The following is a 26,213-nucleotide window of genomic DNA, read 5'->3' as shown; positions in this document are numbered from 1 at the left end:
GAGGCTTCCCTGAAGTCTCCTGAGCACTTAAAACGACCCTCCGAGCAAACCGGAAGTCCGTTCCCGAACCTCCAGTTTGCCCATAGGGCAGGGGGTTTTTTGCGCTCTGGAGGCTTCAGGGAAGTTCATGAAGCCTCTGGAGGGCCTCCGGGGGGGGGGCGTGGAGGCTCTTTTTGCCCTCCCCAGGCTCCTATGAAGCCTCTGGAGCCTGGGGAGGGTGAAAATGGCTTTTAAAAAGGGTGAACTCAGTTGGCCAGCACGCGCATGCGCGCTGGCCAGCTAACAGGGCAGCGCCTCACGTGCCCTGAAAAATGGCTCTGTGTGCCACCTGTGGCATGCGTGCCATTGATTCACCATCCCGGGGCTAGGAAATAGTTACTATGACAAGAGTTGTGGAAAACGAAAAAGGAATCTTACACTGAAATTAAGGAAGTATTAAAATGGCTTCTTCTTAGTTAAGATATGTCTCTTAAAAATGGTAAAGGTACTGTATATCTTTTACAAAAATAATTCCCCCAAAGGAAAATCCATAAGTAGAGACTAGGCCAGTGATGGCTAACCGTTTTGTCATTGTGTGCCAAAAGCCATAATGCAATGCATGCGTGACCCCCCCATGCATGCATGACCTCCGCATGAGTACACGACCCCCCTTGCACTCCCCCGTGCATATGCATGCAATCCCCCACATTCCCCTGACCCCGGGCATGCATGTGACCCCCCCTGCATACGCCTATGCCCAGCACATGCACACATAACCCCCACACATGCATGCACAACACCTGTGGCATGCATGCCATAGGTTCGCCATCACGGGACTCGACTATGGAGGGTGATGCTTCTGAAATGCTTTAAGAAGCCAGTTTATGAGATACACCTTTTAATTTTGCATGCCCATCTTATTTTTAGATAGAATCTATAAATTTTGGTTGGCCACAGCAACAAAACTAAAGCTTGTGGAGAGGAAAGCCTTTTCCTTTAGACTATGTCCCCATGCATTTATCTTCATGTCTGCCACAAAGATGATGAATTCTTTTTGATGCTGTGCTTTACAATGAACTGTAGGAATATAATCTAACGGTTGCAATATAAAAATCATGTAACAATGTTGTAACTGTTTCTTTAAAGCAGGGGTAGTCAACCTTTTTATACCTACCGCCCACTTTTGTATCTCTGTTAGTAGTAAAATTTTCTAAACGCCCACCAGTTCCACAGTAATGGTGATTTTATGAAAACCTAATGAAAATGTTTTTAAATAATGCTATGAATTTTTTTTAAAGTCAATTAAATTAAAAAAAGGGAAAGTGCTTCAGTATCGGACAAAACCCCTACCACCCACCCTGAAAGCTGGAACGCCCACTAGTGGGCGGTAGGGACCAGATTGACTACCACTGCTTTAAAGCATACTGTAAAATGTGATTGGTTGCTGTTTTCCTCAAACGGCCATAAGAGGGAGCCAGAATGACTGTTAGCTCTCTGTTCCTTAGATACTGGGCTGAACTGATCTGAGTGCCATGAGCTATTGTAAGTTTTACAATTGTTAGCAAACTTTGTCTGCCGAACTGATTATCTGATTACTGGACTATGTTATTTGGATTATCCCTTAACTGAAAAGACATTGGTTACTGACTGTCCTATCCATGTATGACTTGGACTATTTGATGGACTCTGATACCTCTATTTCCACGAAAGTAAAAACCTATTTAAACTGCAGTGTCTCTGTATGCTGGTTTGTGTGTTCTCCAACACAACTTTAACAACGCTTCTCTGAACGTACTCACTCTCCCAACAGGGAGCTTACTTAACACGCCCCACTTTTTTTTCAATCCTGAAGCAAGGGACCCTCCCATCCCTCCAGAGCACCAAAAACAAAGGCAGGTACTTGTTCCACTATTCCATCTACCAAGGACAGTACCAATTGCTACTCTTTGCCATTTTTTCCTGAAGCATTTCAGGATTGAGACAAGTTCCATGTTTAAGATGCTGAGGAAGGACATATCGGACCACAAAACTTGCAGTAGCTTGTTCACTCATGTAAGAGAAGCCTACAAGCAGCAAAAATTCTACAGGTAGTCCTTGAATTACGGTCACAATTGAGCCCCAAATTTATGTTGCCAGTGAGAAACTTGTTAAGTGAGTTTTGCCCCACTTTACGAGTTTTCTTGCCACAGTTGTTAAGTGTTTTTAAGTTAGTCACACAGTTGTTAAGTGAATAGGGCTTTCCAGTTGGTTTTGTTTTTCAGAAGGTGGCAGAATTGGGGGGGGGTCACATGACTCCAGGACACTGCAACCATCATAAACGTGAGTCAGTTGCAAAGCATCCAATGCAAATCGCATGACCATGGAAATGCTGCAATGGTCGTAAGTGTGAAAAATGATCTTAAGTTGTTTTTCAATGTCATTGTAATTTCGAACAGTCACTAAACGAACTATTGTAAGTTGAGGATTAGATGTATGCATACCGACATGCATCACTATATTCATTCAAAGCCCATTGATACAACAAGATAATATTTTAATATGGATGCTCATTAGAGAATTATTGGTAGTTCTTGTATCACTTATTTAATCTTCACATCCACTTGAGGGAAGCTGGACTGGCAGAAAGTGATGGGTTAAGAACTCCGAGTATGAGCATGAAATCTGCTTTATCTAATCCCAGAGTTGTTCTTAAATAGCTATCCTATTAACTGTACTTAACCCATGATTAGTTGTAAATTTCTTGACATCTTTTGCCATAACTCCAAATCTGAGGATTTGTTTAAATATTATACTTTGTTGTTGTTACTTGCGAAGTTGGGTCCAACCCATCGCGACCCCTTGGACAATGTTCCTCCAGGCCTTCCTATTCTCTACCATCTTCTGGAGTCTATTTAAGCTCAAGCCTACTGCTCCATCCAGCCACCTAATTCTCTGTTGTCCCAATCTTCTTTGCCCTCAATCTTTCTCAGCATTAGGCTCTTCTCCAGTGAGTACATCCTTCTCATTAGATGGCCAAAGTATTTGAGTTTCATCTTCAGGATATGGCCTTCTAAAGAGCAGTCAGGGTTGATCTCCTCTAGGACTGACTAGTTTGATCACCTTGCAGCCCAAGGGACTCGCAGGAGTCTTCTCCAGCAGCATAGTTCAAAGGCCTCAATTCTTTGGTGCTCAGTCCTTCTTATGGACCAACTTTCACAGCCATACATTGCTCGCTTATCTTAACAATTGTTTGTTGAACAAGCCAGCATTAATTGCACAGATAAGCAATGTACGCATGGTGCATTGATTAATTCCTGATATTTCTGCAGTAAAATGATTTTAACTTTGGGAAGGATGCAGAAACAAACTAGAAATAAATCAATGAACCATAAACAAAACGTATAGTATCATATAAACTTGTTAATGTGCATTATTAATAGTAGGCTAATCATTAATCATGGTTGAAAATTAATGTTCAAGTAATACAGCAAAGTATGATCTAGTCATTGTTTCCATTTGCATGTACTACCAAGCCAGAAACCAACCACAGCACTGACTGGTATAACATATTACAAAATGTAACATGTTAATGTTCATATCAACCAGAGCGAAGACTATAGTGAAAATTTAAAGAAAAAAGAAGGAATCTGATAGGGGTAGTATACTCTTTTTATACATTTCATCAACCAAAGCCAAATTGTGAGAGTAAAAGTAAAATCTTCATCATATGAATTAATGTTAGCACTGTTGAAAGCCAGAAATTAACTTGTTTGGGTGAAGCTTTGATTATTTTCAACTGAAGTCTGAAATACGGCTAGTGCCAAGCACAAGAAATCAGGAAATCCAGGCAGTTCAAATGACTGTACAGTTTTATTGCAAGCTTAAGCTCTTTACAAGAATCTGAACTACTAACAGCCAACGCAAATTGGCGGCAGAGTCAATGGAATTCAAGGTGGGCTGGACTTAAATCTCCTGTAGGTGCAAATGAACTGGAAACTGATAACATTTGATCTTTCCCTCAGCCTGGTCATCTTACAGCTGCTTTATAACCTATGTCTGGATAATTTTTGGGGAGAAATGTAAAATATGAGCAGATATTTTGATTACTTTCAAAAAACTACACTTATTTCTTCCCTCCCACTCTCTCTGTGTATGTGTGAAAAAAAATCTTGACAGTGTCCCAGATTTTATCAACAGATTGTAGGATTCCCCAATGTCTATCAAAAATCTTCTTATCCAGTTGACGTCTGAGCTGGAATGACACTTCTTGTTCACGTCACACTTTTGAGGTAGGTAAGTGAAGCGTTAGAGAGCCTTTGCCCAAGGACCCCCCACTGGTAAGATGGGGTACCAGCCAGGAGTTGAATCCAAGAATCCCACATAAAAAGTGGCACTTCAATGTATGCTGCATTATCTAGCCACTCATCAGAAGATGGCGATGGTGATAGAGCAATGCCAAATTACAGCAAAATCAAGAAGAAGTATAAGAAGCTGGAGAAGTACCAAGATCTGAAGGTGGAAATAGAGTGCAAAAGAAAGTGGGAAGTGGAAAGTAAAGGCGAAAGTAGTTCCAGTGATGGCGAAATACTCAAAACTATGACTCCTAAACTAGGAGAGTTTCTCCAACTGATTCCATGAACAACAATAGTGTTCTCTGCCCAAAAGAGTGCAATGCTAGGGACAGCTAAGATCCTGAGCAGAACAAAGGCCTACTCTTAGACCTTTGATAGAGGACCCAAGATTGAGGAAGATACATATCATCCTTAGAGGGTGAGAATGGAATTTTTGTAGATATATATCTAGAGAGAGAAAGTATAAGTATGATAAATACATTCCCAAATGTATTCTGCTGGCAAGCAAGTAAATTAGGTAAAAAAAAAAGGTAAATTAGGTAAAATTATAGGCAAGAGACTAAGAAACAATCAGCCAATGATTTGGATTGGAATTGGGCTTTGTTTAATGCAAAAGGTATAATCCTAGGAACTGCAAACATATGATTTATTGGAAAGTTACAAACAACACCAGGAGTAACTGACACACCAACTGCCCTCAGTTTTCTACGTTTCTGTTTCTAACCACATTTCAAGAGGGAGGCAATAGTTCTCCTTTAGGGAGAGATACATTATCTGCTCTCCCAAAAACCATATCTCACTGTCTGGAAAATGTCTATAGAGTTCCCCTTTTGTACATTTTGTAACAGGCTTGGTAGAAAAGCATGCATGAGTCACACACATGGTTGTCCTGTCATTTCTTCAAAAGGTTTCTCAGAATACAGCTTTGCTGTTAATAATTTATCAGAAGGCAAATAATCTTCCTAAAACTGCAAAACCAGTAGACCCAACTCCTAGATCAGTGATTGTTAACCTTTTTGTCGCGTGACAAAAGCGCATGCACTCGCACCCATAATGCAATGTGCATGCGATCCCCTCTCCACATGCCCCACCCACTGCACATGCAACCCCTAAGCTATTCCTGCACGAGCGCATGACACCCCCCCCCGCATGCTGTTTTGGGTCTAGTAGGCCTTTTTGCAGCTTCCTGGGAGCACTGCCTCCTTCCATGCTCCACGATTGCAATCACCCTCCCCCTATGCATGCACATGCTACTCTCGCATGTGCCCTCCCCCTGTGCATGCATGGAAGAGACCCAAAAACCATCTGGCCAGTGGGAGGTGTGTGTACATGCGTGGTGGAGCTGAGTTGGAGCATCGGCTCACATACCCACAGAGAGGGCTCTGCGTGCCACTTGTGGCACGTATGCCATAGGTTTGCTATCATGGTCCTAGGTGCAGCCACCTAAACTATCTCCCAAGGTTATCACTAAAGTGCAATTTTGAAAATAAAAATAAGTTAATGGAAATAATCCTACATACTGTATTTTAATTAAATCATATATGCAGTATGTATGTATGTGTATATGTATGGGTGTGTATAATATTTATGTATTTATTTTAATACTTAAATATTCTCACCTTGCAATAAAAAACCCACCTTTTGCACCACATGCTGCATTAAGAGAACTTGCAAACTTTCATAATTACTTTAGGGAATTCTTAATATTAGGGATTTGCACTGCTATATTAAAGACTGCTTAAACCTACCCAGTACCTAAATTGGACAGAATTTGCTTATGTGATCTTTCCTGCTTTATTTATTTAGAAAATGTATAAAGCTGATCATTGTAAGTATATTTGCAAAAAAAAAAATCTGTATAAAAGAAACCCACAATTAGCCCAAAATTAAAACAATCCAAATATAGAACACGGTACCATGTAATTTGCGAATGGGAAAGCATAACATCCCACCTCTAAAACATAAGGAAAAAGTCAGATCTTGCCAGCCTTCTGATGGCTAAGAGAGTTAGAGCCAAGAAAAGATTTATCTTTTCAATTGTGCTGGATTAATTTTAAATGAATTTATTCTTTTTCAATTCTTATTATTTTCTTACTCGACTTATTCTTTTATTACTCAATTCTTATTCTATCACTTTTGTTTTTATTGGGGAAAATATTATTATGTTACTGTCTACCTTCAATAAATTTGAAGTAAAGAGTTGGATACCTACTAAAATAAAGAAGCATAAACTGTGTGCATTGGTGATTTTTCTTTTGTTACCAAGTTATTTCATAACACATGTAGCCTGTGATTTGCCCCTAACATTTGTCTGACATTTGTTTTCTGATAGTGCTTAGCAACCAGGTACACATACACTGATTATATCTTGGCCCTATTCCCATCTCTTTAAATCAAAATGTTTTGCTGTTAGTATGAGAAAACTCTAGGCCACCACAAGTGCTTTGATTCATAGAAACATGACTCTGTCTTAAATGATAATGCAGAATGGGCTTTTCCTCTCAAAATCAGAGCAGCTACCCAAGAGGAAGTCTTCAGTAAACTGTCTGTGGTATATTCATGAACTATATATAGATAGAACCATAAGGAACTAAGAGTGAAATTAAGGTGGCAGTTTTTGACTCCTACTCACTGCCAGGACAAGTCCCTGCAAGATTTCATAAGTGGTTTGCCATTGCCTTCTTTCTAGGGTTGAGAGAGAGTGAAAGGCTCAAGGTTACCCAGATTATTTCATGCCTAAAGTGGAAGCTTTCATGGATTCCTATTTTCTAGCTTGGTGCCCTAACCACTATACCAAATTGTCTCTACAGTTAATTACTAATTGAATTAAGGGGAAATACAGAAAATAAGTGGTGATACTTCTATTTATTAAACAAATAAAGACCAGCTGATGATAGAATTAAAAATGAACACTTGTAGTATAGTTAACACACACACAGACACCACCACACAACAGACACACACACACACAAACACCTCTTGATCTAAACTTGGAAAGTGGAGCTGGACTTTCAGGTGAACTGTATATTAATTACTATGTATCATTTGCATTGAGCAAGAATTATTCCTTCCAATTTTTTAATTATTCTAACCTATTTCATAATTTAGCAAACTATTAGTACTATATAGGGACATATATTCAATTTATAGGATGCTTTTTTATTGTCTAGTACTCTTTCTACATTGCACAACTGTCCAACCTGCCCCATTTCTTTTTCATCCAGATGCTGAACCACCGTATTTTCACCCATATACCCGCGGGTTATATGCGGTTTTTTACATGCACAGCGCCCCCTGCGGGTTATATGCGTGGGCGGGGTATACGGAAAATATTTTACACGATCGGAGGCTTGCACAGGCTTCTTTCTCCGTTTCTTCTCCCCACCCCGATCTCAGCTGTTTCCTTCTCCTCCGTTCCTTTCCTCTTCCCCAGCTTGCGCAGTGCTTCTTTCTTCTCCGTTTCTTCCCCACCCCGATCTCAGCGTTTCCTTCTCCTCCGTTCCTTTCCTCTTCCCCAGCTTGCGCAGGCTTCTTTCTCCGTTTCTTCCCCCATCTCAGCTGTTTCCCTTCTCTCTTACTCGTCGCGGGTTATATGCGTGGGCGGGGTATACGGAAAATATTTTACACGATCCCGAAAGCCCGCGGGTTATTCGCGTGGGCGGGTTATTTGCGTGGGCGGGTGATAGGGGTGAAAATACGGTAGTTAGCTATAGAACTTTTGGTTATTGTAGTCCCACTAGCCTTGAATGTATAACCTTGCCAGCTTAGAACAAGCCAAGGAATCTCAAAATTTTTGTTATGGAAATTATAAGAGAAAGAAGTCAAATGAAGTTTATCTTCATTAATGAACGGGAAACATCCCTGAGTATATGATTCGACATACACAAATATGGAATACAATAAGATTTTTTAACATATATCATAGTATAGAATGAATCTTGTCAAGATTCCAGACCTAACCTTATGTTGTTTTATGTAATGCTTTTTTCAACTTTACTGCTATGACAGTCAGCCTACTGATTCTGCCTTGGATTGTTTAACCTCCTCTGTCCTTTTTGGTTTACATTTTTTACTTTATAGTCCTGCAAGTCTATATAGTAATTGAACAATATAATCGGGAACAATACCAATTTTGCCTTTTTGTATTTGCTTGTACTAACAAGAAGTAGTTTCACAAATACAGGCACATTATATACTTCTCAAAAATGTAGTTCCATTCTGACAATATTTGTAGAATTCTTCCACATCTTAATTTCGTAATGTAGACAGTGAGTTAACATATTAGCATTTTTACCAGAGGTCTTGAAAAGGGTAATTCCCAATTAGTATGCCTTATGTGCTAGTATTTTAGAAAGTGTTCTGGATAGAGAATTGATCAGGTATGCTACAATTTGGATAGTTAGGTTTTGCCACATAGGAAAACAAAAATTATCAGGAGTGCCTGACTTTATATGAACCAAGAAGTAACTTGTAATTGAGGAAGTGAAAATAGCAAAAGCACATGGAGAAATGCTGGCATTCTTGATTTCAAGGCAAACTAAACCTGAATGAAATGCAATCAACACCTCTAACTTTGAAAGCAGAGATTTGAGAATAACAATGTATAGAATTCTATGACAAATAGGAAAAGTTGCCCCACATAGGTGAGAAAATAAAATAAGCTATGCAAAGCACTCAAATGGACACTTCACAAGCTAGTTTACATAAATGAACATATCTTGCTGAACTTTTAGATGTATAATCAGGAAATGTACACATTACTGGGAACATTCTTCCAAGCAACTGTACAAGCCTAATACTAAAAAGAAATTTGGAAAGAAATGGAGGATAACAAAATGATATTCAGTAAATATGCAAAAACATTAGTGGAGATTTCAAAGCAAAAGAGGACACATTTAAGAGATTGTAGAGAGCCATCTTCTCAAGGAATAGTGTTACAAGAAGTCTGAAGTATAGATGTGGTGTCAAGAAATCTCCAGCTCAGAAGGAGTTAAGACTGGCAGAGGATGCTATTAACAAAAGAAGACTTCCAAATTATGATCAATTAAAAGAACAAGGAGGAAATTTCAATATACTAGCTCAGGGGCTCTCAACCCCTTCTCTGAGGCCCATGGCAGCCAGGTCAGAACGAGTGCACGAAGCTCCATTTTTATAAGCTCTTCCCCAGCTCACTAACACCCCGGTCCATAGAGCTGAAAGGTTACTTAATGAAGACATTATGTAGGTAACACAGGTAATACAGGACTCCTTATTTTTAGTTAGTCAGATGAATCATATCCTAGGATACTGAGAGTCAGGTGAATCTCACGAAACGTTTTTTATGAATTGCTAGAGAATCCTAATGGGAGTGTCAATGTGAATAGGGCCATTTCCTTGGCAGCCTCTGTTCTATGGAAACACCTTTCCCACTGAAGTCCATCCTTTTACTTTTCCATAAAGCCTTAAAGACCTGATTTGCCCCTCCCCCAACATTGTGGAGATTAGATAATATGTTTCCATGGACTGGCATCAGTTTTGTTTTTACATTTGTTTTAATGATTTTATTGAGGGCCACATAGAAGTTATACAGGTGACTATATAATGTTTTAAACAAACATACATATTTGGTAATAATGTATGCCACACAACTAGAGAAAGATGGTTTCCCTATTTTTATATATGGCAAAAATGAGGATTATAAATTTATAATCATTTTGAAAACAATGGTTGTATTACTACAAGCCAGCAAAGATTTTGACAATAACCAGACTTGTTGTTGGAGAGTTCCTCTGTATAATGTGAGAATGTTCTAGGTTTAAGTATATCTTGATTGCAGCAAAACATCTGACAATGTACCTTAGGATAGCTATAAAGGTAAAGGTTGGTACGCGGAGCCCTATCTGCGGGCACATGAGCCATTGCCTAGCTCAGCTCCACTGCGCATGCGCACATGCCTCACACAGGCATGCATGTGGGTGGGGTCACATGTGCATGTGCACGGGTGGGGGGAGCGTGGTAAGATGTGTGGCGCCCCCCTGCTCCCTGTTTCAGGAGGCTTCAGGAAGGCCTGCTAGGCCCAAAACGGGTTGTTGGGATGGTGATGCGGCACCCCCCTGTGGCCCTCTTTGGTCCCAGGAGGCTTCAGGGAGCCTAGGTCCAAAACGGTGTGAGGGGAGGTCTCATGTATGTACAGGGAGCACAGAGGGGAAATGCGGGGGATCGTGCAGGCATTGCATTATGGGTGTGGGCACGCACACGCTTTCGGCATATCAGGAGAAAAAGGTTAATCATCACTGTTCTAGGGCATGGTGCCCGTCTTTGCTTTCTACCTGAGGGAGCAAACATTCTCTGAAGATGTTTCCATGATCATATTGGTGGTACACTGAGGTGCATGGGATGCTGTTTCCTAAGACCAAAGGGTAGCTATTCATCTATTTGCATTTGCATGCTTATGAATTGCTAGGTTGGCAGGCGATGGGGCAAGAGTGGAAGCTCTCCCCATAACACGGGATCATGGAACGGCCAACTTTCCAGTTCATGACCCAGAGTTTTAACCGCCTAAGCCACCACAACTTATAATATGCTATGGCATGACAATTAGCTGGATACAGAGCTGGCTAAAAAAAACCATACTAAAAGAGCGCTTATGTCAGACATGGGAAAGAAAGAACAACATGTGTAACACATTCAATGCAGTTTCTTTATTGCATGTTCAGGTACAGACAAATATTTCTAGACTAAAGCATGCTCTGCATAACTATAAACTATGAATGCTGAGAAGAAATTAGGGAGGGTCCCTCCTGGGCCACTTCCTGAATAGCAAACCGTTCAAAGCTGCTTTTATGTTTTTCCCTGCATTGGTCTCTGATAGCTCATTGCCAGATTCCACATCTCAATGGCGATTTCTCATCAATGATCACTGACTTAAATACCACAAAGTTCAGTCTTACTCAAGTAAAGAAAAGCTTATTAATATTGAGATTGAAACATAACTGTCTGGGATAACTAATACATATAGAAAAAAATCTCTCAAACATGCATAACCACTGTGACCCTTTCACCCCGGGCATGACCCCAATGCATGCATTCCATCCCATGCGTGCATGTGCAACCCCTGCATATGCACATATGACCCCACTGCACTCCTCTCCACTGCGCATACACGTAAGACCCTCCCGCATGCACACCACCACCCCGCATGTGCATTTGACCCTCAGCCCCACCCATGTGCCTACACATGTGTGGCAGAGACCTGAAAACCAGCTGGCCAGTGGGAGGCGCATGCATGCGCGATGGAGCTGAGCTGGGGCAACGGCTTGTGTGCCCGCAGAGGAGCTCTGCATGTCACCTGTGGCATATGTGCCATAGGTTCGCCATCACGAAACTAGACAATCAAAATGTAAATGGGATGGAGGTATCTGGCTTGGCAACATTAATTCTGGAAATCTTGGAACAAGCATTAAAACTGAATGTATCAGATAGTATAGGAGGGCAAAAATGTCAAAGGTAATTTTAGACTGCAAAAACAGAAACATTGTTCCAAATAATGAGCTGCAATTGTTTCATTTTGTTCTATTTGGTCAGATTTCAGCAGGAATGCTGTGTTGAGTTTTGGTATTGCGTTGCATAAAAAGTTCAAGAAATCTGGAATAGATTTGGAAGGCGGGGCTTAGCAGTGAGAAGACGGAGTTTCAGGCTATTCCTGAAATTTCCCTATTCCGAAGGAATTTGGACGGGTCATTAGACCCTAGCTGTCCCATAGAAGACAGTGAAAGGTGAGGGGAGATCCAGTGACCTCAGAGACGATCGCCAAGTCTCTGGGGGGCGTGGAATTAACCCCTCCTGCCAACTCCTTTTGGATTAGCTATATGCTAACCGAAACTGCAGGTTGCCCTAAGAATGGTATGAATGGATTCAACTGGTAAGCTGATTTTATTACTCAAAGAGAGACGGTCCGCACTAAATTTAAGCTAATTGGAACCAAAGAACAGAAGAATCTAGCGGCGAATTGGTCTTTTTTTTTTAATGGATTTATGGCTGGTGGTTACTCTATTTCTTAAACGCTTTAAGGAATTCTTCAACATCTCCCCTGACTCTTTCTAAGTGGGCTGTAAAACTAACGATCTGACACTTTTATTGCTTGGCTGTGTGGTCTAAGATCAGATAAGATCGCACAGTTCCCAGCATATTTTTACTTGCAAATATCTTAGAGTCTTTAACTACGACACAACATGGCGTCGAATTATATTTCCAAGGGCTCGCTTCATACACTTTTTTCTGCATTCGAAAACTGTTTGATTCTTATCAAAGATTTGAAAAAAAATTGGATTATTGACATTAAAACTTAAAGGAAAAGGTGAGAACGCTGAATGTTTGGATGTTCCTGAAACACAAATGAAAAATGTGAGAAATGACGTCTGTCTATCTCGAGGAAGGAAGGAAACGCTATCCTGGAAAGGGGGAGAGCTAAGAAACTACACTTTATGAAACATCATTGGCAGATTCCAAAATTCCACCTTCGAGAATTAAAGTTAATTTGAAAAGTTTAACTAGCTTGGGACAACATTACTATTTCATCAGAGACAAGCTGAGGCAAAAAGGTGCGAAGATATCCCTGTTTGGACTTGCTTATAAAAGCATTTGGTAAATCTATTCATCGAATGGCAATAGGACTGAGAAGGTTTTGCTATTGGAGAGACATAGGCTGAAGATGGAAGAATACAACTTAAAATTAGCTAAATCTAATTACTTTTATTTGTAATAGATATAGCTGAATAATAACTGATATTGATAGTAATGTATATAATGTGGAGTTGATATGATACATAATAATTGGATATGAGAAAGGAAGGTTAGAAATACTTTGGACTATAAATAAAGGTTATTAACTACAATAATTACCACTATTAAAAATAAAATAAAATATATACAGTTAAATATTAATTAATATGGGGAAAATGTTATATGATATAACTACATAAAGAAGGGAGAATGATAATAAACTACACTGCATGGAAGATGGACTTTTTGGTATTAAATATTATGGATGCTCAGCTAAATTACGATATGAGGATTTGATGTTAATATAGGATTTTGCAAACAAGTAAATGAAATGTCAGCATGTGGTTATGGACTAAATCTTTGGCATAGTTAAGGTTGAAGGATGTTTGAATAACTGTAGTTAACTAAAAGTGGAGGTATAATGATGGCAATATGGTAAACATTTGAGTCAAGATTTTTGAATTAATATGAATTAATGGAAGAGATGCACCAAACATGTTGTAACCAGCTGATATACATTTTTTTATATAATATATACCTGTGTTGTTTTTTCTTTTTTTTTTTCTTTTTTTTCTTTTTGTTTTTTCTTCCCTGCCTTGTCCTTTGTTTTTTTTGTCTTTTTTGTCTTTTTTGTTGGTCTCTTTTTTTTTTTTTTTGATTTTTTTCTTTTCCCACTGGTCTGGGCATATATTGTTTAAGAGTATTATTATATTAATATTTTAAAATAATAATTACAGTCAAATGAAAATGGATATATGACGATGGTGATATGTATGAATATCTGAGTTAAAACACTTGAGTTAACATGAGTTATGTTTGTTGACTGTGGAGGAGATGTACGAAAGTTTATTTGTGATCGACTGATACACTTTCTATAGCATGTAAAGAAGGATGTTGTACTTGTTTTAAATTAAAAATTTAAAAAAAATTAATAATAAAATATATATTCAATTAAAAAAAAAGAAATCTGGAATAGATTTGGAGGAAAAGCAACAAGGATGATCTGGAAACTAAAAAGTAAATCTTATGAAGACGAGAAGATGAAGGGATCTTTATCATTCCAGACTGGATATCTGCAAACTGAAAACAATGGTGTCCCAAAATGGCCTAAGAACTTGAAATGTTTAATTTCAACATTGAAACAACGAGTTATTTCAAATATCTGGGGTAGAATTCTGATACAACACTTAGATTCCATCTCTTTAAAATATGGCAGGATCTTCTAACAGTTCCTATACTACTTGTATTCTCAAAAAACCAGCTAATATTAGATTTATTGAAAAGATAAACTGAATTTGATCTCCTCCTTTAACAATCCCAAAATAATAGGTAACACAAATGACCATTTTGTGCAATGCCCAAATGCTCTATGTTGCTCACTTAGACTTGCTAACTGCCAAATGAAATTCTGGAGATTCCTTCCAACACAGAATATGTCCCTGTGACACACCTGTATAAGTGTCCTAGATGTATGCAGGTGCTATTTACCTGTTGGAAACCATAAACCAAAGCAGGATAAAGTTGGAATGCGAATGTGTACTTATATTAACCCAATTAAAAAGATGAATTTAAATTATTTACTTTTAATATAATGTACAAGGGTATTATCTCTACATGCACTAACCTCCCTTTCCCATAGAAATGTGTACAAATATATGAGGACCCAGATTGCTGAAGGCAATATGTTGATTCTGTAAACTGCTTAGAGAGAGTTGTAAAAGCACTGTGAAGCAGTTTATAAGTCTAAGTGCTATTGCTATATCCTTCCTTCCCTCTTGCAAAACAAAACAAATAAAAGATCCAGGATAGCAATTAAGGGACAAGAAGTATTCTAGGAATCCCATCCAAAACTATACTGCAGAATCATATTGCTTTCCTCTGCGGGAATGTTAATATCCTCCCAAAACTCTGCAGTATTTCTTTTTTTCTTTCCAAACAGAAAGTAAAAGTAAAAGAAACTTACAGAAAGTAAAAGAAACTTTTACTTTTACAGAAAGAAATAGAAACTTTACCAGAATTTACCAGTCTGAGGATTCCTTGGTACTCTTGAGCTTTTCATTAGCAAAACTAGGTAACATCATGGACACTAATGATGTTACCTAATTTTGGTAATGACATGTCTGCAAGAAAACAAGCAAGGTCAGAGAACACCAAGGACCCCTCATATCAACCCTGAGCTACAAATATTCTCCTTTGTTTACCAGTCTGATCCCCTGAGTTATTTTACCAACCCATATAATAGCATCCACCACTAGAGTGCTAATAATATTTTGCTTTAAGGTGCAAATTCATTTTCCTATAAAGTGAATCAGATTTCATGTTCATTAGCCCACGTGGCCAATGGCAAGAACTGGTGGGAGCAAAGCAGGACTCATCATGACTAAGTACAGGAAGGCCTCAACTTACGACCACAATTGAGCCCAAAATTTATGCTGTTAATTGAGATATTTGTTAAGTGAGTCTTGGCCTATTTTACGGCTTTTCTCACCACATTTGTTACATGAATCACTGCAGTTGTTAAATTAGTAACACAGATGTTAAGTGAGTCTGCTTGTGGGAAGGTTGCAGAAGGTGAGATCACATGACCCCAGGACATTGCAACAGTCATAAGTGTGAATCAGTTGTCAAGCATCCAAATGTAAATCATATCGATACTGCAACGATCATAAATGTGGAAAATGATCATAGGTAACTTTTTCAGTGCCATTGTAACTTCAAAGAGTCACTAAATGAACTGTTGTTAAATCGAGGACTACCTGTATTTAATCCCATATGAACCACATATAACAACACCCAAATAGGGCTACCCCAAGGAGAAATGCATACATACAACAATTATAAGACTTGGTTTTTTTGGAAAAGGAGAATGACTTAAAAAAAACTTTTTGGAAAAGCAATGGAGAAATGGCCTGTTTTGCATGAAAAGGAGGATGGCTTAGAACAGTCCCTGCACTGGTGGTCCACAAGAAAATTTTGGTAGTCGGCAGAAAAAATATTTGCATTTTTTATATTGCACTAAATAGGATTTATCTTTTTAAAAAATCATATTAGTGGTCCGTGGAATTTAAAATTATGAATTTAGTGGTCCGAAAGGTTGATAACCCCTGGCTTAAAGGACAGCCGTGGCATTTTAGCAACACCCAGCAGGCATTCGCACCTAGCTCTCAAAGTTACCTTTCTAACAGGCTCCCCTGCAGGGACTTGACAGCCACCGGGATCCGCCAGTCTGCGTGACGCGCGGAGGACACCGTCCCGTAGGCCCCGCGGCTGACGAAGCGCTGGTCCGGGAGCTTGTTGGAAGAGATGATGGGCAGGGTGTAGCTGATGGCGCAAGGCGAGCAACTGGCACTGCTCCTGCCGTCGGGGCCTCCGTTGTTCGTCCTCATGCTGCAGCCAGAGGCCATCAAACTAGGGCAAGTTCTCCGAAACGCGCCCCTGGCGAAGGAATTCGGGCCAGGCGTCCCAAACGATGCCCGGCGTGGCGAAGTGGCGGAATCTTCCTTTCCCACCAACTCCCGATAATCTCGGCCAAGAGGCGCCGGTTCTTCCGCGACTGGCTTCCAACTTCTTTTTTTCGCATCACATCCTGCGCTCCAACTGGCTCTTCAGCGGCGGCTCAGCCGAATCGTCCCGAACTCTAACCTACTACTTTCTACCAGCCGCTCCTAATATCATTCCCCACCCGTCTTTTCTCGGCCGCCATCTCTTCGTCTCCGGAATCCGGCTGATCGAAGCGAACTTTTTTTTTTTTTTTTTTAGGAGCCGCTCGGCTTTCCTCTCCCAAAAACTTTCCTCCCGCCCACCCCTTTGACTCTTCTTCTCCTCCCACTCCCTTCGACCGGAACAGGTGACCCAACCTCGCGCCGGAGACAGTATTGCGCTTTCGGTCTTGCGAATTCGCAGGACGGCGTCGCCTTCGAAAAGGGCGGAGGAGAACCTCGCGGCACCGCGGGCCTCGATTTTCGAAAGGTTCGGAAGCCGAATCTGCTCTGTTTCGGGCAGAAGGAGTAAAACGCGGAGGGCGAGGAACGCCCAAGAAAGCCAGCTCGCTGCAACTGGCGATGCCCGCGTCAATGGCGCCCTAAAACCTTCTTCTCGCGGGGAACTGGACACTCCTCCCAACTGGGAGAGCTCTGAAGAGAGAGACGTGCTCGGGGAGGAAGGCGGTGTCTCGGCTGCGTTCCCAAAACCTCTGACTCCTTCCAGTATTCCGGAAGAGCACAAACTCACAGACTGGAAAGTCTGGCTAATGCCCGCCTCCGATCAGTCGCCTCCTTGTTGTCGCTTCGGGTTGGCGGTTCTCCTCCCCTTAGTTACTTAAGGCAGAATCGTTCACCCAAAACTTTAACCTTAGACTGTCTACTGTCGACCTCACCCCATTCCTAAGAGGTCTTTAAGGGGTGTGTATACCGTCCCTGTCCTAATATTCCCGTGTATTTGTATTCATTTCATGTATACATAACAGTGGTGGTTTGCTAATTTTTTTTTACTATTGGGCGCACAGAAATTTATGCCCATGCACAGAAGCGTCGGAGCAGGTGGCGGATTCTCCAGCAGCAGCTACTACCGGTTCGCCCAATCTGGGCCGAACTGGGAGCAACCCACCTCTGGTACATAATCATGTTTATACTTATATCTGTTATCTAATTCGTGCTTGATGAAATAAATAAATAATAAATAAATAGTAGTAGACTCTTGGCCGGCAACTCATCAGCAGGCTTGGAATGGACAAAGCAGTCATCCCATAATGCAAGCTAGTCCTCAATTTAGTCCTCAATTTACAGCCACATTTGAGCGCATAATATATGTCACTAAGTGAGACATTTGTTAAGTGAATTTTTGCCCCATTTTACCACCTTTCTTGCCATAGTTTATTTGTTTGTTTGTTTTGTCAAATAAATCTATTGTTTTGTAGATATAAGTCCATACAAGATTATGAATACATGAAATGGGTACAAATAAAGGGGGTTGTTAGGACAGGGACGGTAGGCACGTTGTTGTCAAATTAGTTAACGGTTGTTAAATGAATCTGATTTTCCCATTGACGCTGCTTGTCAGACGGTCGCAAAAGCTGATCCCAGGATCCAGGGACACTGCAACCGTCACAAGTATGGACTAGTTGCTAAGCATCTGAATTTTGATCAGGTGACCATGGCGATAATGTTAAGTGTGAAAAACAGTCATCAGCCTCTTTTTTTCAGAACTGTTCTAAGTTTGAACGGTCACTAAATCAAAGTCAAGGACTACCTGTAGGTGCAGGCAAGCGAGAAGAAATATATCTGAACTTCGCGAACACTGATTTATTTGGGCTAAAGGTGATAGGCCAGGCTTTATGCTGCAGTCATGTGCCAGTCAGCCTACTTTTACAGTATGTACATAAATAGCTGAGATTATCTAAGAAGGATCACCCTCTTTAGGTTGCCTTTTGTATCAGATAATCACACAATCTTTAATCTATGTTTACATAACATTAAGACAATTCTCAACAAGCCAATAAATTGTTATCTTAGGTTGTTAGTGATTCAAGCCTATCCTATCTCAGTGTATAAGCCTCAATTAATGGAAGTGATGATAAAGTTTAATTAATGCAGAAGAAAAAAAATGTCATTATTTTTTACGGTTTCCACAGGATATAATCTGGTTCTGGGGAAAAGAGGAACGTCTCCATATTTACCGAGATCAAAGAATCTAACCTAATTTTCCAAATAAGCAGAGGGATAAGTTTTTGGTCCTTCCCTCGGGTTCATTTTAATCATGTGGAAGCCAGCAGAGAAGGGTAATTTGTGGAAAACACGCCGAGATAGGGTGCTTTTTAAGAGAAAGCGGAAGTTTTGTGAAAAAAAAAAGCTATACTTTATAACTTGGTGCCAAAATCTAATAGAGGAAACCAATATTAATTATCAAAAATTATTTTCAAAATTGAGAAGCAATTCTCTTTCAATTCTTCTATAATTCCGAAAGTCCTGAGAGAGTGAGAAGTCTCATCAAAACACTGATGATGTTACCTAGTTTGGTAAAAAAAAAAGGTCTTTAAAGATCTCTCTCTTTCATTGATTTATCGTCCTCCCTCCCTCCCTCCCTCTCTCCCTCTCTCCCTCCCTCCCTCCCTGTGATTCTATAAAATTGGACCTACAGTTGCCTAATCTTGCTCCTTACTCCTTGCCCTTTATGCTGGCTTCATAGTTTTCCCAATATCTGCTGATTCTCCCTTGTTTGTTTTGCTGGCTTCATAAGAAGCATGGATAACCTTATTCATTTTTTTAAATATGGCAATTAGTTACTATAATTTATAAAAACAGGACATTATGACATTCTTACCCTAGAAACAAGTTGTTGAATATTGTAAGTAATTCCCAATCGGAATTTCCAAGGAAAGAGCAACTGGTTGGCATTCTTCACATATGGATATTGGAAACTATTTGCTTTTGTGTATTTGGGAAATTCCTGTGTCAGGTCCTGTTGTGGCCCAACAGCGGCCGGCTGAGCTGTTGCTGGAATCTGACAGCAATGAACACTGAGACTGTGCTCAAGGTTGAGGAAAACTCTGGGGGGTGTTTGGAGTCAGAGCAGGGACTAGAGAGGCCTGTTGGCCACCAGATGGCATCTGAGTCAGGGAGCATTGAGGAAGAACAGAGGGAGGCTGTCCCTGAGGTACATATGCATAGGGCTGAGAGGAGGAGGGAGCAGCTTTGGAAAAAGGCTCACAGAAGGAAATAGGAACAGGTGGCTACTGATTGGCCCCTCCGGAGAGCTTATAGGGGGGCAATGGGAGGGGAATTTTGCAGGAAACAATAGTTTACTAATCGAGGTGTAGTGAAAAATAGGGAGAATTTTGTGACTTCAAGCCTTGTTTTCGTAGAGGTAATTTTCTGGGCTCCTAGCCAAGGGGTTGCTTATCTCCCTCCTTAGTTGTGGCAGACAGCCAAGGCTTTGTACCAGTTATTCTCTTTCAGCCCAATTGGCCCCCCTAAAACCAAATTTTTGGACCTCAGGGACCACTAAATCCATATTTTTAAATCCTGTGGACCACTAATATGATCTACCAGATGACCAGCTGGGTGGCCATGGCTAGGCGTTCATGTGACTGGGTGGGTGTGGCCAACTCAATGTAACTCACATTGATGGGCGCCTCAATGGCCTCTACTCACCCCTCCCCTCCCAACCTCTCCTTGCCTTCCTGCCTTAGCGCCCCAACAGGAAGCAGTTGTTGGAGCTAAGCAGCCATCATGAGAATTGGCAAAACAGCTCCGTTCAAATTGGATATGACTGAGAAGAAGGCTCAGTAGAAACACCTCACTGAGGACTACAAGCATAGGCTTTCCAAGCAGAGGGAAGACTTCTGGCAGTGCAAGGCCAGGTACCTGCACCTAGAGGCTCAGCGGACTGAGATGATCAACCAGTTCCAGGTCAAGATGCAGTCCCACTGGAACAAGGTCCTCCAGCTCTTCACGACCAGCGGCGCATCCATCCAGCCTTCGCCAAAGCCCCACAGGAGGCCAAAGCCTCAGGAGGCCAAAGCAAACCCCAAGTTGGAATTTCTCCCCCCCTCTGCCGCCTACAAAAAATACCCCAAAGGGAGAGACACTCTGCAGCAACACAAACGTTCATTACATGTATCTGGTCCAGGGGCCGTAGTTTGAAGACCCCGATTTAGATCAATATAAAAAATGCAAATAGTTTTTCTGTGAACCACCAAAATTTTCTCACGGACTGACCACTCCTCTAAAATAAATTAAGTGGCAGGAATATTCTGCACAATCTTCCAACGGAAAGATAGAATAAATAACTAATAAAGAGATAAATTTGAACCCTTTGTGAAATTCTGTGTTTGAGAAAGGCTATTGTGCAATTAAAGCTTAACGTGGAAATGCCCTGGAGGAGGCCACCAAGCAGTGCCTATGAAAAAAGGAAAGTCCTTTGTTGAGGTAATACATTTGGCCACAGCTTTGGGTCATCTTTTAAGCAGAAAAATAAACCTCTCTCAGATTGAGCACAGAAGTCAGGCCAATTCAGAAGTCGGGCTGGGAAATTCCCTTCCCCTCCTTCCTTTCTGGGTAAGTTAGTTGTCAACAGGAAGGAGGAAATGGTTCAGCAACTCTACAGAAGATTGCAAGAGCAACCAGAGATCCCGCAGCTGCATTGCTTTGGGGAGAAGGGTGGAAGGAGCTCTGTGCAAACTGCAGACCTTTATCTTTATAATTTTAATTGCATCCGTTTTACACACATTGCTTTGCACGCGGTCAGTTGGAGCCACTCGGAGCAGTTCATGGAAATCCCCATTGAACGGATCCTGAATGTAGTGAAAATGAAACCAGCAGTTGGGGAAGGGATGGAGAAGGGTGGATTAAATGCATTGAGGAACTGGATTTCCTCTTGTAGTGTTTTATTACCATTTTTATGTTAAAGCTACTACGACACTATTTGTCATAACATTTGGCGATTGAACAATTTGACAAATAAACATTGGATTTAATTGATGACTTGTCAGCCACCCTGAAAGAATGGAAGTTTAGGGAGTACTCGAAATGAATTGAAATAAATAAAGTGTAGACTTTTTTTTTCTTTTTTTTTCTTCATTGAAAAGGTTTTTATTTTCCATTTTTTCATTTTCATACACTCACATATATACTGTGCATAGCCGGAGCCATACAACATTAAACAATAATCGCAGCAATTCCTCTTGTCAAGAATACCCCCAAAAATAGAAACCCAATATACCTCTTCAACTCTCCGTACACCTTTTTCTTCCACCCCCCTCCAACTTTCTATCTTCCCTCCATCATCCCCCTCTACCCTACTTCCCCTCCCCCTCTACCACTCCTCTCTCCCGATCCACTCCCTCCCTTCCTCTTCACCCTCCCTCCCATCCTCTCTCCCACCTTCTCTACCCATCTCTCTTCTATCCCTCTCCTCCTCCCCTTGGTGTATTTCCACTATATGTCAATGTACTTAACTTATCCTATTTTTACAGAGAAATTAAAGAAAAACAGTATACATGTGAGGTTGCATTACATTGAAATCTAACACATCGTATCTAACCTAGTATATATCCCTCCCTCCCACCACCCTCCCCCCAACACCCCACCTCCCTCCCCCCCGACTTTCCAGAGCCCGTACACGGTATAGATTTTTAACAAACACAGTCTAAAATATATTGAGAAAAAAAGAAATAAAAAAGGGTTAATAACATCTCTACATTGATCTTCGCTTCTTCTTACTACGCTAACTTTGAACAGTTTAAATCATTCCTGATCTTAAGCATAGGCTAGACTTTTTTTTAAAGGTCCAATGAGTATCAATTGGAACTCTGCATGGATTCCTTTTCTTCTTTTCTTCTTTTTCCTGCTCGCTGTCATTCCAGGCTTCCTGATCACACCTTATTCTCCCGGAGTTGTTGAACCGGTTTCCCTCCACTCTCTTCTTCTCTCCTCCCTTTCCCCCACAACCTTTCCTCCCCTCCTTCCCCACAGCATTTTCTTCCGTATGTCTTCAGATCTCTGGGGTTCCCCCCACCCGGGTCTTTCAATACCTCCCTCTTGTTTGCAGTTATTGCTTATTCTTGACTGTCCATGCACCAATCTTCCTTCCTGAAGACGGAAAGTGGAATGTACATTATTACATGTGCTGTTGGTTTTGAAACCAGTTACTCATTAGGAAGAATGGTTTTCTCGCTCTACCTTTCTCCCTACAGCCAATTAATTTACAAGTAAAATCTGGCTTGGTGGCAAAGTCTTGCATTTTACATGGTTTGCTTTTAAGATGTCAGAGATCAGCCTGGTTAACTTTGGAGAGAAGAGGCTGCAAATGAACTGCCTGGCCTGGAGAGAGAGAGGGGAGGCCATCTAGAGACATAATGACATCACTAAAAGGGGCAGAGCCACTTTTTTTACCTGAGCCCGTATTGGTAGAGTGGATGGGATACAGATGGGAGGGGGGTGCAATTCATTGGAGGCAATCCATTCTCAACCCCACCCTTATTACATTGATAAACAAAGTCTGAAATCGCAAAATTTGAGCTGACTTGGGAAGTTTTTAAGGATAAGGTGAGAATATTTTGATTGCCCTTGCCTCCTGTTCCCACATCCCAGAAGGCAAAATGATTGACAAAATTGAATCAAGAAACAAGATTTGATGTCCAGGCAGAGGTGGCAAACTCGCAGCCTGCAGACTGAATGTGTCATGCGCTGGCCATGCCCCCCCCCCATTTAGCGAAGGGGGAAAAGTCATGATAATGTCACATGACAACAATGTGACAATGCAAGTTGACCCCCCCCCCTCTTGGCTTAAAGGTTAAGGGGAATCATTGGTTGAATTGGGCGCATTTGGCTCTATGTTGCCATTCATTTTGAAGAAAAACCACCAAATGTAGCTACTAAAATTGTAATACGATTGGAAATGGAAATTAAAAATGGGGCGCAGACAATAGATTATCCACTCAAAGAGCATTAGATAACTTGAATATTCAGAAAGTTTTCAGAATTCTGTGGCTAGTTGTTGACTTGTCCATGAAGGTCTTCTAGCTGTTCTTTAGCACAATAAAAATTCTGATTATGACCTATAAGAAGAGACTTTGTTCTCAAATATTAGATGAGAGGCCTTTATCAGCCCGGCTACCACATGAGAAACATGTTTGATAGAAAAACAAGAGAAGTCTCCTATACGGCTGTTCCAAACCTGTGTTATCTTCATTTTCCAGTAAGGAATGCTTTGATTCTAGCAGACTTTCTTTTGGTATTTAAAATGATTTGTGGAAGGCAGTTTGAATCCCTAGCTCCCGTTACTTGTCCCAGCTTCTGCCAACCTAGCAGTTCGAAAGCACATAAAATGCAAATAGAAAAATAGAGACCACCTCTGGTGGGAAGGTAACAGTGCTCCCTGCGCCCTCGACATTTAGTCATGTGGCCACATGATCACAGAGACGTCTTCAGACAGCTCTGGCTCTTTGGCTTTGAAACAGAGATGAGCACTGCCTCCTAGAGTTGGGAACAACTAGCATGGATGTGCAGGAGAACCTTTACCTTTTAGGGGGAGGGAAGTGGTTGTTTGGTTATCAATATTGTCTTTATGATACATGAACTGTGTTTATAATTTTAAAAGAAGGATTTTCAATTTCACTTATTAGTTGCCACAAGCATTAATGGTTGGAAAGTTGAGGTATAAATAAGTAAAGAAAATGAACTGCCCAGAGGAAGGGGGTGCATGAAAAAAACTCATTGAATCATGAATATGATCTAGGGATATGCTGAACATTTGAGATGTTTGAGAACATTTTTTATTTGGTATGCAAATACCTTCTTTATTTCTGTTACTATTCATATATATATATATATATGCACAGGTTCGATTCCCAGTAAGGGTGTATATGTTATATTTATGCTGATAAATAAATAAAGGGAGACTAGTATAGATCTATTTCAAGCTATTTAGCTCTCATCAGCTAGCCATACCCAAGTTTTTTTGGGGGGGAATCAAACCTGTGCTCTATTGCCTCCCAGGCAGGGAGTTAACCATTTGAGCTACAGAGAACGACTCCTTTATCAGCCAGCCAGGGTGGGAGGTATATACTTTAAAGTCACAACCCCTGGTATGCCCAAGTATGGGAGGAAGGTCACACTTCCACTCTCTGTCATTAGGCTCGTCACAAGAGACCATCCAGACAGAAACCCAATATTTTTTACTGTTGCCTTTTTTGTTACATTTGTTATATTTATGCTGATAAATAAATAAAGGGAGACTAGTATAGATCTATTTCAAGCTATTTAGCTCTCATCAGCTAGCCATACCCAAGTTTTTTTGGGGGGAATCGAACCTGTGCTCTATTGCCTCCCAGGCAGGGAGTTAACCATTTGAGCTACAGAGAACGACTCCTTTATCAGCCAGCCAGGGTGGGAGGTATATACTTTAAAGTCACAACCCCTGGTATGCCCAAGTATGGGAGGAAGGTCACACTTCCACTCTCTGTCATTAGGCTCGTCACAAGAGACCATCCAGACAGAAACCCAATATTTTTTACTGTTGCCTTTTTTGTTACATTTGTTATATTTATGCTGATAAATAAATAAAGGGAGACTAGTATAGATCTATTTCAAGCTATTTAGCTCTCATCAGCTAGCCATACCCAAGTTTTTTTTGGGGAATCGAACCTGTGCTCTATTGCCTCCCAGGCAGGGAGTTAACCATTTGAGCTACAGAGAACGACTCCTTTATCAGCCAGCCAGGGTGGGAGGTATATACTTTAAAGTCACAACCCCTGGTATGCCCAAAAAAACTTGGGTATGGCTAGCTGATGAGAACTAAATAGCTTGAAATAGATCTATACTAGTCTCCCTTTATTTATTTATCAGCATAAATATAACAAATGTAACAAAAAAGGCAACAGTAAAAAATATTGGGTTTCTGTCTGGATGGTCTCTTGTGACGAGCCTAATGACAGAGAGTGGAAGTGTGACCTTCCTCCCATACTTGGGCATACCAGGGTTGTGACTTTAAAGTATATACCTCCCACCCTGGCTGGCTGATAAAGGAGTCGTTCTCTGTAGCTCAAATGGTTAACTCCCTGCCTGGGAGGCAATAGAGCACAGGTACTTGGGCATACCAGGGGTTGTGACTTTAAAGTGTGTGTATGTATGTATGTATATATATATATATATATATATATATATATATATATATATATATATATATATATATATATACACACATATATATATATATATATACACATATATATATATACATACATACACACACACACACACACATACATACATACATATATATATATATATATATATATTTAAAGTCACATATATTTATTTATCAGCACAAATATAACATACATACATACATACATACATACATATATACATATATATAATATACATACATACATACATACACACACACACACACACAAACACACACACTAAACCCTGGCAAGACTGAGTGGCTCTGTGTTTGGGATTTGTTGCCTTATGAAGAATTGCCACCTCTGGTCTTGGATGGGGTGACACTACCCCAAACAGACCCTGTGCGTAATCTGGGGGTTGTCCTGGACTCACAAAGAACAGGTGGCAGTTGTGGCCAGGAGGGCCTTTGCGCAACTGCGGGTTGTGTGTCAGTTCCACCCTTTTCTGGATCAAC

General features: G+C 40.7%; 1 protein-coding gene across 1 annotated transcript in view; it reads right to left on the bottom strand.

Moving 5' to 3' along the window:
• Positions 1 to 17,431, bottom strand: part of RIPK2 (receptor interacting serine/threonine kinase 2) — a 32,319-nt gene extending 14,888 nt beyond the window's left edge. The window contains 1 exon segment of the mRNA XM_032222809.1: positions 16,245 to 17,431. Within this exon segment, the coding sequence (XP_032078700.1) occupies positions 16,245 to 16,474 (230 nt within the window). The 5' untranslated portion in view covers positions 16,475 to 17,431.
• Between the last annotated feature and the right edge of the window lie 8,782 nt (positions 17,432 to 26,213).

Source organism: Thamnophis elegans, chromosome 8, assembly GCF_009769535.1.
Source record: "Thamnophis elegans isolate rThaEle1 chromosome 8, rThaEle1.pri, whole genome shotgun sequence".
Classification (NCBI taxonomy): Eukaryota; Metazoa; Chordata; class Lepidosauria; order Squamata; family Colubridae; genus Thamnophis; species Thamnophis elegans.
Note: the sequence above shows the minus strand (reverse complement) of the source record. Positions and strands in the feature narration are given on the sequence as shown.